Source organism: Microcebus murinus, chromosome 22 (genome assembly GCF_040939455.1).
Source record: "Microcebus murinus isolate Inina chromosome 22, M.murinus_Inina_mat1.0, whole genome shotgun sequence".
Taxonomy (NCBI): Eukaryota; Metazoa; Chordata; class Mammalia; order Primates; family Cheirogaleidae; genus Microcebus; species Microcebus murinus.
Window position 1 is genome coordinate 26,862,998 of NC_134125.1, and position 18,528 is coordinate 26,881,525.

The window sequence follows — 18,528 nt, forward strand, 5'->3', positions numbered from 1 at the left end:
GAGGCTTTGTGGAGGTTCTGGATTCTGTTATCTTCATTTGAAGAATGTTTTTTTGTTTGTTTGTTTGTTTTTTTGAGACAGAGTCTCGGTCTGTTGCCCAGGCTAGAGTGAGTGGTGGCGTCAGCCTAGCTCACAGCAACCTCCAACTCCTGGGCTCAAGCAATCCTCCTGCCTCAGCCTCCCGGGTAGCTGGGACTACAGGCATGTGCCACCATGCCCAGCTAATTTTTTCTATATATGTTTAGTTGTCTATTAATTTCTTTCTATTTGTTAGTAGAGACGGGGTCTCGCTCTTGTTCAGGCTGGTTTTGAACTCCTGACTTTGAGCAATCCGCCCACCTCGGCCTCCCCGTTTGAAGAGTGTTGACTTTTGACATTCTAGCAGCCTTCCACTTTGAACTTTTGGAAACTTGGCTTTATCCTTGCTAGGATGGATCTGTTGCCATTTTCCCTTTAGTCTGAGAGCGGATTCTTTATTCCCAGAACATAATTTTTTCTCCTAAGGGGTGGACTTTCTGTGGTTTCAATGGTTGGGTTCCAGCCAGTTTCTCACCACTTTTGGTTGATCTTCATGTGCCTCAAGGCAGTTGTCTTACACTCTGTCGAGAGAGGATCATTGTTATCTATGAAAATGCCCTCAGTCAAGCTACTTAGGCATTACCCAAACCAGCATGCCTGCACATTCGGCTTACAACCAACAACCTAGCTGTGCCTGTCTCTGTGGCCAGGACGCACGGGAGGAGATGTGGCGTCCTGCTCGCCTTGCTTGACAGGCAGCTCTGGCAAGTCAGACTAGGAGGGGCGAGCCGAGGGAGGCTGGGCCAAGTCTAAGCCACAGCCCTCTTTCCGGAGACACACAGTGTGTGCAGAACACACATCCTTGGGTCTTAAAGAGCAGGGCACCATGAACATTTAAAAGCAGAAAACATGGCTGGGCGCGGTGGCTCACGCCTGGTAATCCTAGCACTCTGGGAGGCCGAGGCAGGTGGATCACTTGGATCACAGGTCAGAAGTTCGAAACCAGCCTGAGCAAGAGCGAGACCCCGTCTCTACTAAAAATAGAAAGAAATTAATTGGCCAACTAAAAAAATTTATATATAAAAAAAAATTAGCCACGTCTGGTGGCGTATGCCTGCAGTCCCAGCTACTCAGGAGGCTGAGGCAGGAGGATTGCTTGAGCCCAGGAGTTTGAGGTTGCTGTGAACTAGGCTGACGCCACGGTACTCTATTGCGGGCAACAGAATGAGACTCTGTCTCAAACGTTTGAGCACCTACCATGCGCCAGGCCCCATGCTGGGGACAAAGATGTGAAGAAGGGCGAGAGAGAAAGACACCAGCTAGGGAGATAGGGCATCTGCACTCTGAGGGAGCCCTGAGCAGGTGCCTCACCAAGCCAGGTGTCAGAGGAGGCTTCCTGGAGGGGAGCCCCTGCACTGAATCTTAACCAATGGGTTGGGGGCAGCCAGGGCAGAGGGGTGAGACCACAGCTCTGCGCTGGGGTAGCGGCCTGCCCTGGGGCACAGCGGCTAGCCGAGGCCGGTGCGGGAGCGGCCCCACTCGTAAGCGCCCCCATTGCAGCCTCGGAGGGGTAGGGTGGCATCGGGGCTTGTCTGAGCTGGTGAAAGCAGGACTCATCCTCACCATGTCTGGGCCTCCTGACGCGGCTTCCCGCCAGGACACGCCTGGGCAACGGGGAGCTGACAGGCACAGCACCTTTTGAGAGAACTGAGGCGCCGGCCGGGAGACTCTGACTTGCAAAGAGCGGGCTGATGTGAACCACACACTCCATTTGTATACCATCTCCCTTCCCAAGACTTTGAGAATCAAATACTCCCCGAGCTATGGAAACCCAACCACATGCTGCTTGTTAGGACTTTATTATTAGAGTCGCCAGCCCGATTCCAGCCACTGCGTGCAGAACAATAAGCCATTGAAACCTCGTGCAGGCCTTGCTGCCCATCCACTCTCCCGCAGGCAGGGACCCGGCGCCGAGGCCCAGGTGGGGAGGGCAGCGGCGGCATGCCTGTGCCTGGCCGCACAACCGCACCCCACCGGGGCTTCTGGGGGTGCCGGCGTTGGTCTTCTCACTCATCAAGCAGGAGGCCTGGAGAAAGCACATCCGGACGTTGCTTCGCGCCCTGACGTTCTGTTCTACTTCTTGACCCCCGCAGGTCAGGAGCTAATTATACCCGCGTGGGGGAAACTGACGGGCACGAAAATCCTTTGACCCTGCTGAAGACACACGAGGGGCCGTCCTCACCACACACGTGTGGCTGGCATGCCTCGCTAATGCGATTATGAAGAGGGAGCCCTGGGTGCCCCCTGTGCTGGTGCTCACGCGCGTGCCCAGAGCCCGCGGCGGGGATCAGAGACCGGCGGGCAGGGTGGGGAGCTGGGGGCCCAGCTGGCTACCACCCCCCAGCTGCTCTGTGACAAGGTCACACGTCTCTTGCTTATGGTCTCACTTTATTCCCAGACATGTGGTGTTATTTGATCATGAGTTATAAGCCAAAAAAATCCCAACTTTACTAGGATGGAAAAAGTTTAACTCTGCAGAACAAGGCCCTATCGGTGTCCGTGAGAGCCTGGAACCGGACGCACCAGGCCTGGCTGGGCGGCCCGCCACTGCCCTGCTGTCGCTGTGGCTCTGAATGTGCCCCAGGGAGGCCCCGCTGTCTCCTAAACTTACCCAGGCTGGATCCCACCCCACAGATCCCAGCTCCCAGCCCTGCCCCTAGGGCTGGGGGTGGGGTCCCCACACAAAAGCCTGCTGAGAAGGCCCCTCGGGAGAAGCCCCTGGGGAGAAGCCACTGGGGAGAAGCCCCTGGGGAGAAGCCCCCTGGGGAGAAGCCCCTCGGGAGAAGCCCCTGGGGAGATGCCCCTGGGGAGAAGCCCCCTGGGGAGAAGCCCCTTGGGAGAAGCCCCCTGGGGAGAAGCCCCCTGGGGAGAAGCCCCCTGGGGAGAAGCCCCCTCCGAAGAAGCCCCCTCGGGAGAAGCCCCTGGGGAGAAGCCCCCTCGGGAGAAGCCCCTCGGGAGAAGCCCCTCGGGAGAAGCCCCTGGGGAGAAGCCCCTGGGGAGAAGCCCCTGGGGAGAAGCCCCCTGGGGAGAAGCCCCCTCGGGAGAAGCCCCTAGGGAGAAGCCCCCTCGGGAGAAGCCTCCCGGGGAGAAGCCCCCTGGGGAGAAGCCCCCTGGGGAGAAGCCCCTAGGGAGAAGCCCCCGGGGAGAAGCCCCCTGGGGAGAAGCCCCCTCCGGAGAAGCCCCTGGGGAGAAGCCCCCGGGGAGAAGCCCCCAGGGAGAAGCCCACTGGGGAGAAGCCCCCTCGGGAGAAGCCCCCTGGGGAGAAGCCCCCGGGGAGAAGCCCCCTGGGGAGAAGCCCCCTGGGGAGAAGCCCCCTCGGGAGAAGCCCCTAGGGAGAAGCCCCCCGGGGAGAAGCCCCCTCGGGAGAAGCCCCTAGGGAGAAGCCCCTAGGGAGAAGCCCCCTGGGGAGAAGCCCCTAGGGAGAAGCCCCCTGGGGAGAAGCCCCCTGGGGAGAAGCCCCCTCGGGAGAAGCCCCTAGGGAGAAGCCCCCTGGGGAGAAGCCCCCTGGGGAGAAGCCCCTAGGGAGAAGCCCCCGGGGAGAAGCCCCCTGGGGAGAAGCCCCTTGGGAGAAGCCCCCGGGGAGAAGCCCCTTGGGAGAAGCCCCCGGGGAGAAGCCCCTCGGGAGAAGCCCCCGGGGAGAAGCCCCCTGGGGAGAAGCCCCTTGGGAGAAGCCCCTCGGGAGAAGCCCCCGGGGAGAAGCCCCCTGGGGAGAAGCCCCCTGGGGAGAAGCCCCTTGGGAGAAGCCCCCGGGGAGAAGCCCCTCGGGAGAAGCCCCTGGGGAGAAGCCCCTCGGGAGAAGCCCCCTGGGGAGAAGCCCCTTGGGAGAAGCCCCCTGGGGAGAAGCCCCCTCGGGAGAAGCCCCTCGGGAGAAGCCCCCTGGGGAGAAGCCCCCTCGGGAGAAGCCCCTCGGGAGAAGCCCCTGGGGAGAAGCCCCCTGGGGAGAAGCCCCCTCGGGAGAAGCCCCCGGGGAGAAGCCCCTGGGGAGAAGCCCCTGGGGAGAAGCCCCCGGGGGAGAAGCCCCTGGAGAGAAGTGCCTCGGGAGAAGCCCCCATCGGGAGAAGCCCCCTTGAGAGAAGCCCCTCGGGAGAAGTCCCTCGGCCCCCCATCGCCTGGTGCTGGGCAGGCACCGGCGCTGGGATTAGGCGACAGGGCTGGATAGGCATCAGGGCTGGGATTAGGAGGGCTCAGGCCAAAGATGCTTCCCTGTGCCCCACCACTGCCTCCATGGCACAGGTGCTTGGCTGGGGACCAGGACATGTAGGGCTCTGGGGAGTGGCAGGAACAGAAACCAGAGAGCTTTTGGGGACCAAGGCTGTTCCAAGAGAGCTGGCACTGGGAGAGGACGAGGGACAGGAGAGTGGATGGCAGGAGCGAGGCGTGGGCACATCAGGGTCTGCAGGGATGTACGAAAGTCTGAGGGCTGCGGACCTGGCTGTCCCCACGTCCAAGCTCAGGAATTGAGAAGCAACATCTGTAAAATCAGTCCGGAGCCCCGTCTCTCCTCTCTCTCAGGATTGCCCAAAAGACCTGTCCAGAGTATGGACAACAGCGGGCTCCATGGACGTGGGCCACAGGGTGGTGACCCTGGCACCATGCAGGGACAGGTGTAGGCGCCCAGATCCCGCAGGGAGGCTCGGCCTCTGTTCCCTGAGAACCGGACGCACCCGCGCAAGGTCAGGGTGTCTGCCGCACGTCCTTGGCCCTTGGCAGACCATCCCCAGTCACAGCGGCATCGGGAAACAGGAAATGATGACACCAGCCATGCCTGCTGGGCTGGGAGGTCAGGGGCTGCTGCAGGTGAGGCCCAAGAAGCGCCCGGCAAGGCAGCCTGGGGGCCCGTCCCTCCGGCCTCCACCCAGCCTCCTAGACCCCCACTGCGTTGGCATCTCTTCCAGTCTTGCGGTTCCTGCCTGTGGAAGACCCTTCCGTCCAGTTATGTCCGAAGCTGAACATTCCGAGTTGTGGCTGGACAGGCCCTCACTTGTCTTCACCAGCAGTCTGGGGGGGCACCTGCCCCTTGGCTCCCCATGTCCTGGCCCTGTGGGAGTTGGGATGCCAGCCCGGGCTGGGAGCAGAGCAGAGCTGGGGTCTGCACCGCACTCGGGGAGCTGCTGGCTGGCCTGGGCATGCAGAGGGTGTGGGGTGGGCAGAGCCTGTGCCCAGTGGCCCCTCCCCACCGCCTACTGCTCCAGGGTGGCAGCCAGGGCACCGGCGTGTGCATGTTCGTTTGTTCATGGCCCTGCCCAGTACAGGAAGGACCGTGCGACGCCCGGACAGGAAGCCCAGATCTGAGACGGCAGCAGAGGAGGAAGAAACAAGGTGGGGCAGGTGGTATGCTGGAGCCGAGGCCCGTCCAGCTCTGGGCCTCCACTGGCACCAGCACCAAGGGCAACCCGATGGGGAGCGCCGGGAAGGGAGGCAGGACCAGACCAGCCAGAGGCAGCAGAGGTGGCTTTCTCAGCCTGGGATCTGCCAAGAGGGGTCTTTTGTGCTGGTGGCCCCACCAGGGGAGCTTGGGCTACTGCCCGGGGCTCCATGGAAGCCCGAGGGGCAGGGTGTGGACACTCCTCTCAGCAGTCAGCTGGCCCCCCCACGCCAGGCCATGCAGAAGTGGGGCAAAGGCAGGCCTCAGGCCCTGGTGGCATGGGAGCAGTCCTGGGTGGTGGACACTTGGCCCTCCCCCACTCCAGGCTCTACCCCAGTGTGGTCGATCTGAGGCCCCTCGTGGTACGGGGGGGGCCACAGCCTGATTTTGGGGCCAGGAGTGTCTTCCTCTGAGGTCGGGCGACCCCCTAGGAGCAAGGCCTGGTCCAGGTTCCCCAGATGGAGAACGGCTCTGATGGAGATGCTCCCTGCAAGGCTGGGGCTGCAGGGGAACGAGCTTCTTCCTGGGTGGGCCGAGCTCGGGCCTTAGCACCCACTGGGGCTGTAGCGCCTGCCTTGGCCAACTGGTGCCGCCTGCTGGCCTGGGCACGGCCCACGGCTGCCTCCTGCTCACCTGCAGGGGGCTCCCGTGTCTGGCGGTGACCGGCCCACACTGACTCCCCTCGCACCTGACCAGGGCCGGGGGCGGGCACTGGCGAGGAAGGGGGTGGCAGAGGGTGGAGCCAGGGTGGAGGTGGCCAGCAGGAAGGGGACACGAGGGCTCCTAGGGAGAGACGCAGGGTGAGGGGAACAGCCTGGGACCCAGGGCATGGTGGCTCTGGCGCCAGGGGCACAGGAGTGGCCCCGCCCGCCAGCCCGGCAGACGCAGACGTGCCTTTCCCGGCTCCGCCTGTGGAGCCAGACGCCAGCCTGCATGCTCCCGGGAGAGGCGTGAGCGTGGTGGTGGCACACGTGAGGGGAGCCGCCAGGGTTGGCCCAGACACCTGAGCCCAAGTGGGGTCTGTCGTCAACACGGCCTCCCGGCCCCTTGAGACGGCACCGCCGCCCAGCAGGCACACTGTGCGCAGGCCTCCCCTGTGCAGAGTCCCGGGTGGCCTGCAGCCTGGCGCCCCCATGCCTGCTGCAGCCTGGGAAGGCCAGGGCCTGGGGCTGGAGCCATGGCTGGCGAGGCAAGCATAGCAGCGGGACCCTCTGCTCTGGCTGCTTCCCACAAGGCAGCTCCGCCTGTGAGGCCCGGCTGGGTACTAGGTCACACTGAGGCCCGGAGAGCAAGGCCAAGGCACCTGGGCTCCGCTGCCCACCCAGTGCAGCGGGGGGTCCTGGCACGGTTGCAGGATACTGGGTTGGTGGCCGCAGTCTCAGGCTCTCCGCAGCTGCCCTCCTCCCAACCCCCTGGTGCCCCTGCCCCACCCCCTGTGACAGGCCCAGGCCCTCCCCAGAGCCCTATAGGCAGGCCCTGCCCTCCGCCACACCCTCCTAACTGCCTGTTGCCCTCCTCTGCGCACCAACCTCCCAGGGACCTTGGACCTGCCTGAGACCATGGTGGGTGGCTGAGGTGGGGGAGGGTCAGGGTGCGGACCCCCCCCACTGCAGAGTGAGGCCGAGGCACAAAGGAGCCCCGGCCCAAACGACAGACCCCCGTCCCTCCTCCCCTCCACGCCCTTTCGCAATCCAGAGCCGCAGGCAGAAGTGTGCAGGACGCCGCCAGGGGTAATTGCAGGTTACACTGAACAATCTAAGGAATTAAAATCATGTTTTCATTGCGCCATAAAAACACGCGAAGGCGGAGGGAAGGTGGCCCCGGGGCCAGGTGGAGAGCACCTAGCCTGTGGCGCTCAGGCCCCTCCTTGCACTCCTGGGCGGAGGGGACAGGGCAAGGCTGGCCCAGAGAGGGGGCCAGGCACTGCTGTGAGCTTGGGGAGAGGCAGTAGCCAGCCAGCCCAGTGCACCTGTCTTGCCCAAGTGCTGGGCATGGGAGCCCAGGAGAGTGGCCCAGGGAGCTGCTGGTCTGCACACACTGCCCTGTGGGGTCCCTGGTTCCTGTCCTGCCTCTGCAGCTGCCTGGGTGGGGCTCAGAGCCACTGTCCCCCAAAAGAGTGGGGTCCCTGGGCCTGGCCCTCGCCCAGGCAAGCACCTGCTGATGCCGCACCGGCCCCCAAAGGGGGCCCTGGGGACATCCGCTGCCTGTGAGTGGGCCAGACCCTGGCCCACACTGACCAGGAGGCCTCAGGCCCTGTGTGGCAAGAGCCAGCAGACCTGCGGCTGCTTGGGACGTGTGCTGTGGTGGATGTCTCAGTCCCTCCCAGGTGACGGTGCAGGCCAAGAGGCCTGGCCAGACATCGCAGACGTCACAGACGATCGCAGGGTCCTGTGCCAGATGTGTTCTGAGGAAGAGGGGCACACAGAGAAAAGCACCCGGAGGGCCCCTCGGGGCACGGGCGGGAGGGTGGCACTCAGGCCATCGGGAACGGGCATCCCTGGCCAGCTGGGCAGGAGGGAGGCAGGTGGCCCTCACCCAGAGAGCTGCCCGGGGTGTCCTGAGGGCCGGGCACAGCTGTGTCATCTCGGCACAGAAAGCAGCAAGGCTGGCTCAGGTTCCTCGTGTGCTGCCCAGTGAGACGGCTCCCAGGGCTGTGAATCCACAGACTGCTGCCTGGCGGCCGCCCAAAGCCCCCACCCACCCACCCACTGGGCAGCAGGTGTTTGCCACCACACACCCCCCCCCCGCCCCCCGTCTGCACCCTTTGTCTCCAAGCACAGGCGAGCTGGGTGCGCCACCAGCCGTGCATGAAACGGGACACGGCTGAGCAGGAGCTGCACTTGCGGAGGGCCCGGCCCGGCACTTGGCGTCTTAATTGGGCGTCTGAGAGGGACACGGCTGAGCAGGAGCTGCACTTGCGGAGGGCCCGGCCCGGCACTTGGCGTCTTAATTGGGCGTCTGAGAGCTCCCTCGCCAGTCATGCTGCAGCGAGCCTCCTCCGCGGGCTGGGCCGTTGAGGTGCAAAGGCATTCCTTTGTGCGCCGACAAGCAGGGTCCCTTCCAGGGCTCCTGGCCGGCAGGCTAAGTGATGTTTTCTTAAGGAAGACACGCAATTAGCTGCTGAGAACGCCCCGGCACAATGCCGGGCCCTGCCTGTGGCTGGCGGCGCTGTCTCCCTGGCGGTGACTGACAGGCGCTCCCGGCCCATCAAGCCTCAATGCTCAGGATTAGCCTGAGCACAGCCGACAAGCTGACTGGAGGACCACAGTGGAGATGGAGCGAGGTGACCGACACTCAGGGACAGAAAGCCTCAAACAGCCCTGCCAACTCCAGCCACTGCCGCCTCTGGCGTGCTGCTCTGGGACAAAGCCCGAGGCTGCCCAACTGCCCCCAGTCTGCCACCCCCAGCCTGCCGCCCTTTCTGCTTCGCGGCGCACGGGCCTCAGTGATGACCTGGGCAGAGGGTCCGGGGAGGGATCCCCCAGGTGGATCTTCTGGCCTGAGGCCAGGTAGCTGCGGGCCCAGCGGGGATGGCCCTTCTTCCTCCCCCAGTGGCTGCTGGGAGCTCGGACACTTAAGGTTCGGACCGGCTCCCCTTGCTGGCAGGTCTTGGAAGCTACTCAAGTTCGGTGAGGGGCCTGGTGGGCTGGCCAGGCCCCGCCAGGGCGATCCTGGGGAGGGGTGGGGTGCAGCGGGGACACCACGGGCAGCACATATTTTGGGAAAACTCTCTTTATTTGCACCGCAGGAACGCCAGGGGAACTCGGACATGGACAGCCCACAGGGCGGGTTTCTGTCCAGGCCGTCATCATCTGGTGTTGGGGAGCCTGGGGGTGCTGGCCCAGGTGGGAGGGGTGGGAAGTGCAGGTGTGGGGACTCACAGCCCCCTCGAGCCATCCCTGCAGGGCACATGGGCTGTCTGTCCAGACGCTTGCGCTCCACACCAGCCATCTCGCGGGCCTGGCCTCCACTGTCCTGCCAAGGATGGCGGGGTCAGCACGGGTGGCCACGCCATCCCTCACGTCCCCACAGCCACGTGCGCCAACCCTCGTGCGGGCCCCCCAGGGAGATGCATCACAGGCAGTGCTACAAAAGTCTTTTGAAATGATAACAGTGTGTAGCAGGCTCTCAACAAAACAGCGCTGTTGGGTGCGATGCTCTGGTAAGCGTTCCCTTTGCTCGTCTGTGTCACGGGTGGCCCTGGCTCAGGAGGTCTGCGGTGGGACAGAGTGCTGCAGGACCCCTGGGTGCTGTTGGACCCCCGAGCCTGTTGAGGAGGAGCTCACGGCTCTGCCTGGTCTCCACCTCAGCCCCAGGGACAGAGGGTCCAAAGGACCCAACCCCGGGAGGGGCTGATAGCCACCAGGGCATGCAAGGTGAGCTGGACTGCCCTGCCCCACGGACCCAGCCCAGTGGCCGGGGCTTAGGGGACATTGTCAGACCAAGGGATGGAGAGGCTCTGGCATTCTCGTCCCTGTGGCAGGTCCCAGGAGGGACTCGCTGATTTCTTCCTCCTCAGAAGAGGAACGACACACTCTTCTGTGTCGTTCTGGGGCTTTGCCAGCTGTGCAAAGCTGCAACAGAGCCAGATGTGCAGGCACCTTCTGGGCAGCAGGGGAAGGAGCGAGGCTGGTGCTCTGCGGCAACGTGAGACTGCCCGAGCTCTGCCCGCCCGAGGACACCCTCCACCTGGGACAGGCCGCTGCAGGTGTGAGCCTGGCCCTCCACAGCTCCCACGCGTGGGGGCAGCAGCAGGTCTGGGGCCCTGGGGGCTCTCCCTTCCCAGCCCTGCGTCTTGGCCACCTTGGCCCCAGCACCGGGCGTGGAGCTCACCTACTCAAGGTGGCACGGCAGGCGCAGCCTCACCACACACCTGGAAGGAGCCTGTGGCGTACGCACCCCAGCCACATACTCTGTCCTCAAGCATGGAGCCCACCCCACCTGCCTACCTGGATCCACGCCTTGGAGAAGCCTGGCGGTGGGGGGCGCGCCGTGTGCCCTCAGCTGGGCAGGGACGGCGGCTTACCCTCAGCAGCCCGTCACCGTGGGGTCCAGGCCCGAGCGCTTGGAGATGCGCAGCCTGACCACCTCCTCGGCGCAGGTGGGGTGGATGCCCACCGTCCGCGTCACCTGTGCGTAGGAGGCGCCACACCTGCACATGGGGATGGGGTGGGGAAGACGAGCAAGGAGTCAGGGGGTGATGCATCCACGCCCCCCACCCCTTGGGGGCAGCCTCCAAGTCACCAGACTCCTCACCACCCCAGCCTCCTCTCCAGGGAGCAGCCAGGACACCCGCCAGCACCTGCTGGACCCGTCACCTTCCTCCTGGCAGATGCCCAGTGCCCACCCACCACCGCTCTCTGGCTTGGCCTGGCCTGGGCTCCTGCTGCTCACCCCCCGAGGCAATGGCCCACGCTCCAGGAGACACTGCCCACAGCTGCCCGGGGCCGTCTGGCGAGCGAGGCCCCAGCCCTGCTTATTCCGTGTAGAAAGGGCCCACACAGGGACCCGGGGCCACACCAGTGTGGCCCTAGCTCAATAGCCTCTGGCTGGGGAAGAAAGCCGCCACCCGTCCCACGGAACCTGCCATGGCCGAGGACCTGAGGAATCCCTGCTGCTGACAGGCTCGGGCCACGGAAAGCAGCACGACACGCACATTCCCACTGTGGACCGCCCACACCCCTGGGGACGCCGTGGGTCCACGGAGCCGCAGCACCCTGCGGACTTACCGGATGGCCAGAGCAAACCCCTGCGTGACTTCGCCTGCGCCACGGCCGAGGAAGTGCAGGCCCAGCACCCGCTGCGGCGGCTCCCTGAGGCACACCATCTGAAAGCCGCAGATCCACCATGGGACCCGCCCTCTGCCCTCACGCTGCCCTGCAGGCCCAGCCCACCACCCTCTTGCCCTCCATGATCTGGCCGGGCCCACAGGAGGCTCACCTTTATGTAGCACTGGGACGCGTCCCGTTCAGCCACCGTGAACTCCAGTGGTTTGTAGTGCGCGTGATAAATCTGGTGACAAGGTACCAATTCCTGGAGTCAGTGGCCACAGCTAAACAAGTCCCATGCGTTTTGCAGCCGGGACGGGCTGCGTGGACAGGGCAGGGATGCAGTGGGGACCCAGAACCATTCATTGGGCCCAAGGTGTGGTCTGGGTGAGGGTGTAAGCCTCTCTCCCAGGAGGGGAGCCACGCTGGCTGCCCACGTGCCCCCACTATGTCACACTGCAGAGCCCGAGGCTGGGCACAGGGCCCTGGGGTGTGCCCAAGGAGGACACGTGGGTGGACACCCCCCACACCAATGCTGGGAACAGGCATGGTGGGCGGCCACCCAAGTTCCCTCGGACGCCGTGGCCCTGACTGGGTCCTCACTGGAGCAAGGCGCTGAGGGCCACAGAGGCCCCGGCCACACCGAGCTGTCGGACAAAGGCTTTCAGCACCCACGAAGGGCCGGGCAGCGCGTCCAGGGCTGCAGCCAAGTAAAAAATGAGCAGGGCCCTCACATGTGCTGCACAGCCATTTTTAATTAATGGAGCTCCAGAGAATACTGTTTGAACTAAGACAGAACAGAAAGAAAAACAAACAGGGTATTTGGCCCTTCAACATCATGAAACATAAAACAACATTATAAAATGCCACGAACACATGTCCCAACATACTTGTGACGAATCAAACAAAAATAGCAAATGAAGTGCCCAGGGAAGGCCGGTCTGTCGGGCCTGTCCCGCTGACGGGAGAGGGGCTGGCTGCGGGGGAAGGGCCGGCCTGCCTCGGCTCAGGGGCTCATCCCCAGGCCCTGCCTGCGGGACCTGGGTCTCTCCCGGGCGCCTGCGAGCTGCTGGCAGCGGGATGACACGGCCAGAAGACGTGCGCTGCCAGGGCAGAGGCTGGCACAGCCCCACAGCAGCCTTGCCCTGCGGAGACGCCCTTCCCGTGGGGGTCATGGCCCGCGTCTGGACAAATCAGGGAGGAGGACCAGAGTGGGCCTGGGGCAGGGTGGGGTTCCGTCTGCCAGAACCCTTGAGTGTCCTTGAGACCCCAGGGGCGGAGCCAGTGGCAGTGCTGGGGGGCCAGGCGGCAGGGCCTCTCTCTGGTGCCTCCCTGGCCTCCAAATGAGGCAGCTCAGGCGCCCCTCCATGAAGGGCAGCAGACCGGACCAAGGCCAGAGGCTCGACCACACCCCGCAGGTGGCTGGAGGCCCAGGGCCACTGGCAGTTCTGGGCCCTGCACCCCACCCTGCCAGCTACAGCCCCAGGAGACAGGCACACTGGCGCCCGCGCACAGGGCCTCCGTGCAGGGCGGGGCCTCCAGGGGGCCAGGGCTGCGCAGGCGGCATCGGCCCGCCTGCCCCTCCCTGCCCGCTCACCTCCACACGCTCCTGTCCGTGGTGAGCCACGGCCTCCTCCTCCGACAGCCCCACGCAGCCGTACTCCAGCGGGGTGAAGACGGTCGTGGGCACCTGCAAGTGGATCCAGACTCAGGCAGACTCCTCAGGCCCCACATCGGAGTCCCCGCTGCGTGACGTGGACAGCGGTGATCACAGGCCCCACCCCCAGTGGGGGTGCGCTCACCCACACCTGGGCCGGCTCCTGAGGCTGAACCACACACACCCATGCTGCCACACACAAGCACACACGTGCAGGCACACACACGTGGGCATAGCACCCTTGAGTGCACATGCATACATGTGCGCCCGCCCACATGCAGGCACTCGGTGCACACACACCCCTCACCGGGCAGAACTCATGGAGCACTCACGTTGTCGTAGTCCATCAGGGCCATGGACTGGCCGAACAGTCGCTGGGCCAGGAGCCTCCCGGCCATGATGGCCGTGGGCGTCAGCTCGGGCCGCCCCTGAGGGAAGGCACCGGGGCCACGTCAGCACCACGCCCAGGGAGCCCGTGCAGCCCCACGCCCCAGCTGCCCCCACCAGCGGGCGTCTCCCTTTCTGAAACCCCCAGCGCTGCTTGCCACTGAGCACAGCGAGGCGCAAGCCCTCCCCGTGTGAGGTTCATCCTCCGGGGGCGTCCCAGGGCCTCTGCCCCCGCTGGTGCTGCCCTCTGTTCTGCCAAGGAGGGGCCTGTGGTGCCAGCCCACTCTGGATCAGAAAGGGAGCTGCTGGTGAGCCGGCTCGTGCCCTTGCTCGCTGGCTCGAGGCTTCTCTCTGAACCCCTTCCTCGTGCTGCTGAAGTTGGGCAGCCGCCTCCGACAGCCCACAAGGGACCCTGCTGCTGCTCGCAGAACTGGAATCCCAGCCAGCGCTGCCCCCAAAGCATTCCACGTGCTCCCGACACACTGCACGACCAGCACGGCGCACCCCGTGACAAATCCCGAATCGGATGGTCGCTCTGCCGGAGACCACTGCGCCCTGCCTCGGGCATTCCTGCACGCGTCCGCCGGGACGGGCTGCCTGTCACCTCTGCGGCAGGAAATACAGATGTTGTCTGGCATTCCAGAAATGAATAGAGATCCGCGGAGATGAATTCGGGAAAGCAGCCCGTGCATTCCACCAGGCCTGACTAACCACGGAAACATCCATGTGCGCTGCACACACTATCTCATTAAACAATGGCGCCGCCCCACCCACCAGCGCTTCCCAGCTCACGGGACTGCTAATGTTAGCTCTCTGCACCACTCAGAACAGCCTTTCCCAAGGGGTGGGCTGAGTTTTTGAATAAAGAATGCTTTTGGCTGGCCAGGCGCGGTGGATGACGCCTGTAGTCCCAGCTACTGGGGAGCTGAGGAGGGAGGATGGCTTGAGCCCAGGAGCTTGGGGCTGCCGTGAGCTATGATGACACCACGGCACTCTTCTTTAGGTGACCCAGCAAGACTCTGTCTCAAAACGAATGCCTTTGCGTGTGCCACATGTTTCTGGCAACACGGTTCAAAATAGTGCAGTGCCCACCATGCTGCCGCTGGCCTAGGAGCCTGGAACTGCACACTTTGCAGCCGAGGGAAGTCCGAGCTCAGCAGGGAGGGCGTGTGCAGACACGCAGGGAACGGCACCCACAGCACGCGACAGACTCCTGCGGTCAGAGGCCGTCATGTCCACGTGGCCTGCAGCAGAGGCTGCTCGCGTAAAGCAGCTGCTCTGCCCGGCCCAGCAGGCAGCGGCCTCGGGACGGAGAGGAGCGTGTGAAGGCGCCTGCGACAGCCGGCCAGACGGGCCAGACTCAGCCCAGGCGCCGCCTGGAACCTCAGCGTGTGGCCTTGTTTGGAAATAGGGTCTTTGCGGATATATTAAGGACAGGACTAAGACAAGGTCACACAGAATTAGGGTGGGCCCTAAATCCAACGAGAGACAGACTGAGGTGGGAGGCGACCTGGAGTCAGGGCGTGGCCACTGCGGGGAGGAGGGAGTCCCTCCCTGAGGCTCCTGAGGGGGCGCGGCCCTGCCCACACCTGGCCTTCTGGCTTCTGTTCTAAGCCACCCGTGTGCGGTGATTTATCACGGCAGCCCCAGGACGTGGACACTGGCAGGAGGCTGAGGCTGGGGGCCCCTCAGGCTCGTCTGAGCAGGGACCCCCTGAGCCACCCTCCTTGGGACAGGCTGGACACACGCAGTGCGGCCAGCTGCGCCTGAGGCTGTGGGGGTGCTGCCACACGGCCGCCCACGTGGGGCTCCTGCCGGGGGCCCGTGTAGGGACGTCCACCAAGGCCTCACAAGGGGGCTGCTGTGGACCCACCTTCCAAGACAGGGAGTGGGGCAGGAATGGCTGCCGGCCTGTGGCAGGTGCTGGCTCCAGGGCCGTGTGGTTCCCCAGGTCTAGCCCCCTCCTGGGAGAGACCCACACTGGTCTCCACTCCACGGCAACAGCATGACGCCCTGTCAGAGGGGACGGACCTGCTGCAGATCAGAGGGCAGGGCCTGCCGCTCAGCCCGTGGGACAGGATGGCCCCGAGGCCGTGCCAGCAGCAGCATGGCTGAGACTGTGCCTCTAGACCAACTGTGGGGAGGCTGAGGTCTTTCCTGCAAGGCAGACCCACGGTGGCCTCCCAGCAGGGGTCTGCTGTTTGTGTTCCCAGCTGTCCCTCAGCTGCCCCACACACCCCACTGGTGAAGGGCACAGCACTGAGACTAGAGTCCAATGCCCACCTCCTCCCAGGAGGAGAGCCCCGCCAGCCCCTGGGGTCACTTCTCCCACAGGACCACAGCCCCCAGAGCATGTCCCCAGGCCCAGCTGGGGTGGGTGGGGACACCGGCTGCTAGGGCACAGGCCGTACCTCCGCCACGTCCCCTATGGCATAGATGTGGGGGACGGAGGTGGCATCTCGGGAGTCCACCAGGATCTTCTGGCTGTCAGGGCTGGTTTCCACCCCAGACTTCTCCAAATTCAGACTTCTGGTTTCCGGAACTCGGCCTGGAGGAGATGAAGAGAGGGCTGAAGGCTTTCAGTAGCAGTCCTGACCGAGGCTCCTTCTGGTAAGCCAGTTCTGGGAAGGTGCGCTCAGAGCCGGTCGAGCGAGAGGCACCAACGGCGCCGGCCTGGAGGCCTGTCTGCCGTGAACGTTCACCCCACCACGCGGCCAGCGCGGCGGCCCCGCCCCACTGAGAACACAGCAGCCTGCAGTCTTTTGGCCCACGGGAAGGAGCAGGCGCGTGCCAATGCTGCGGCTGCCGGACACCAGAGTGCTGAGCACAGGACTCCGGTACCTTCCGTGTGCCCTGGCCCCAGGCCCTGCCCCAGGCCACCAGCGTGACATCAATGCTCTGCTAGCTTCATAGGACAAACCAGCCTTCCATGGGGACTGTGGGCACCCAGCACTCTGCCTGGCCTCCCGCGCCCAGCATGAACAGTCACCGAGAGCCTTCAGCCCCCAGGCCTCAGAGTCTAGCAGGGCCTCCTCCAAGGGACACCAGATGGCCCTCAATGGCCCCTGGCCCCTGTACAGACACGCTGAGGCTGAAGGGCCACGCCCCAGGCTGCACCCCCAGCCGATGCTCAGGTCCCAGGGGCGGCCCCTGCCCAGATGGGGCCTGAGGTCTCTTTCCATTAGGGGAAGGCAGGCTCACGGTGCTGACACAGGGCTCAGCGAGCACGGCCAGGAGCCAGGTCCCTGCTGCTCCACGCTGCAGTCCCCTGCTGCCCAGCAAAGAGCCCCAGCCTGGAGACCCCATGGCTGAGAGAGGAGCTGGGCCAAGGGACAGTGCCTGAGCCACACTGGGATCATCCTGGGGCACAGCCGGGAGCCACTCCTGCTCTTGGGCACAGAGGCTAGGAGGGGTAGGGGATGGCCAGTCCTGGGGCCTTGGGCACGGCGGCCTCTGCCAGGCTCCACACGGCCTAGGGCCGGAGGGAGGGTGGCACATGGGCCTTCTCGTGGCCAAGCGGCTGGCAGAGGACCTTTTCTCTCCTGACTCGGATGGGTGTGGCCACAGCTCTTCCCGCCAACCCCAGGAGGGCAGGGGCAGCAGGCAGTCCCCAGGGCTGGGCCGCTCTCAGCTCCCAGGGGCTCAGGGTGAGTCCCGGACAGCCAGCCTGACTTGGTGTCAATGGCACAGCCTCACGGCTTGCATCGGCCTGGACAAACCAGCTTCCCTGTGGCCAAGAAGTGGGTGGTGCACACCTAAGCATCTGGAAGACGAAGGCCCTGTGAAAGGAAAACATCAAGTCCCCAGCTGCTGTCCGGGAGCGAGAAGTCAAAACACGGAGGCTACGCTAAGCCGAGCTTCTCAAGTTCGTGGGAGGCCGGCTCCGGCAGTCGGTGCCAGGCAGGCTGGCACCAGTGGAGGATCTGCCTGGACACAGGTGATGCCAGGCCAAGTCAGAGGGAGCCTGGGCCCATGGCAGAGCCGGGCACACAGGAGGAGCCCTTGGGCCCTCCCCAGGCTGGCACGTCAGCGCCCCAGGCCCAGTGCCTCCTGGGGCCGGAGCACGCTGTCCCCTGCCTGGCTGGTCCCGGGAGGCCAGGAGCATTCCCTCACGGTCCTCCTGGTAACCGTGGCAACCGTGCACCTCGCAGGTGCTGCCCAGACCCTGCCCCCAGGTCCCAAAGGAAATGAAGACAAAAATAAAAGCAGACACAGGAGATGACACTGCAAGAGTGGAGCGGGCGGCCTCGCAGCACAGCCTCACCAGGCCGCACGGGGCTGCGAGGCTGCTTCTGGAACAGGCGGTGAAGGAAGAGAGTGCGCGGCGGGCGTGGGCGGGGCGGGTTTGGACGCCACACCAGAGGCGACAGGCCCTGCCAGCCAGGGTCCTGGGCCCCGAGCCCCAGACACCCACCCACAGCTGTGAGCCCCCAGAGGCAGGAGTGAGCACTGTCCTGCTGGCCTTGCATCTCGGCCGAGGCTCAGTGTTTGTTGAGTGAATGAATGAGCCCCTGGACCACAGTGTGACCTGATGCTGCCTGCTGTGACCGCCAGTGCCCACCAGGGCCCCGCCGGCCATCCCGATGGTGTCTCACACCCAGGGCTCTGGGAGTCGGCTGGGCTCCCCTGCAGGCAGCGCCAGCCTTTCCTGTTCAAGCAGGCTGCGCCCACTGGCAGAGCGTCAGATACACTCGCAGAGGCTCCCGAAACGCACGGCCGGCCTTGGGTGCAGGGGAGCCTCCAGCTAGGCCCCCTGCAGGGACCCTCGGGAAGGAGGGTGCTCCGTGGTGGGTGCTCGTTACTGTTTTAATGACGATTACCATAAATATGACCTCCCCGAGGCCGGCACTCGCTGAACTCAGATGCACATGGACAGCACGTGATAACACGCATGACAGCACCTGTTTATCTCCATAGCATTTCCACTAAGCTTTTATCTTTGATTGGTTTCCAGTGAGTTCTAACCATGAGCCCTGAGTCTGACCAGGTGACAGACCCGACGGAGGTCACCTCGGGGGCAGGCCAGCCCCTCAGACACAAGTCCAGACGTGGGATGAGCTGCTGGGCGCCAGGCAGGCCGCCACTCAGGGCACTGCTGCCCCCACCCGTGCCAGGCCCTGCCGGGGTTGGCGCTGCTGTGAGCCAGGGCTGAGCTGAGGCTGCCGCCGCAGGAGCAGTGCTGCCCAAGGGCCACTGGGTGTGGCAGGAAGGCCACGGCCACCTCTCGGAGCTGGGCAGGTTCCTATAGGAAGGGCCCCGTGAGTGTGAATGTC

The 18,528-nt window shown here is 64.6% G+C and overlaps 1 protein-coding gene across 5 annotated transcripts in view; it reads right to left on the reverse strand.

The window, feature by feature from the left end:
• Window positions 1–9,159: 9,159 nt before the first annotated feature.
• Window positions 9,160–18,528, reverse strand: part of TXNRD2 (thioredoxin reductase 2) — a 46,186-nt gene continuing 36,817 nt past the window's right edge. For 3 of the 5 annotated variants that reach the window (XM_075996805.1, XM_012776578.3, XM_012776576.3), the window contains exons 12-18: window positions 15,667–15,803; window positions 13,201–13,296; window positions 12,809–12,901; window positions 11,384–11,455; window positions 11,173–11,270; window positions 10,393–10,595; window positions 9,160–9,418 (exon numbers count right to left, since the gene is read on the reverse strand). In XM_075996805.1, coding sequence (XP_075852920.1) covers window positions 10,472–10,595; window positions 11,173–11,270; window positions 11,384–11,455; window positions 12,809–12,901; window positions 13,201–13,296; window positions 15,667–15,803 — 620 coding nt within the window. In that variant the 3' untranslated portion in view covers window positions 9,160–9,418; window positions 10,393–10,471. Of the gene's footprint in view, window positions 9,419–10,392; window positions 10,596–11,172; window positions 11,271–11,383; window positions 11,456–12,808; window positions 12,902–13,200; window positions 13,297–15,128; window positions 15,269–15,666; window positions 15,804–18,528 lie in introns of those variants that run through there. The other 2 variants (XM_075996806.1, XM_075996807.1) reach the window with 2 other exon arrangements.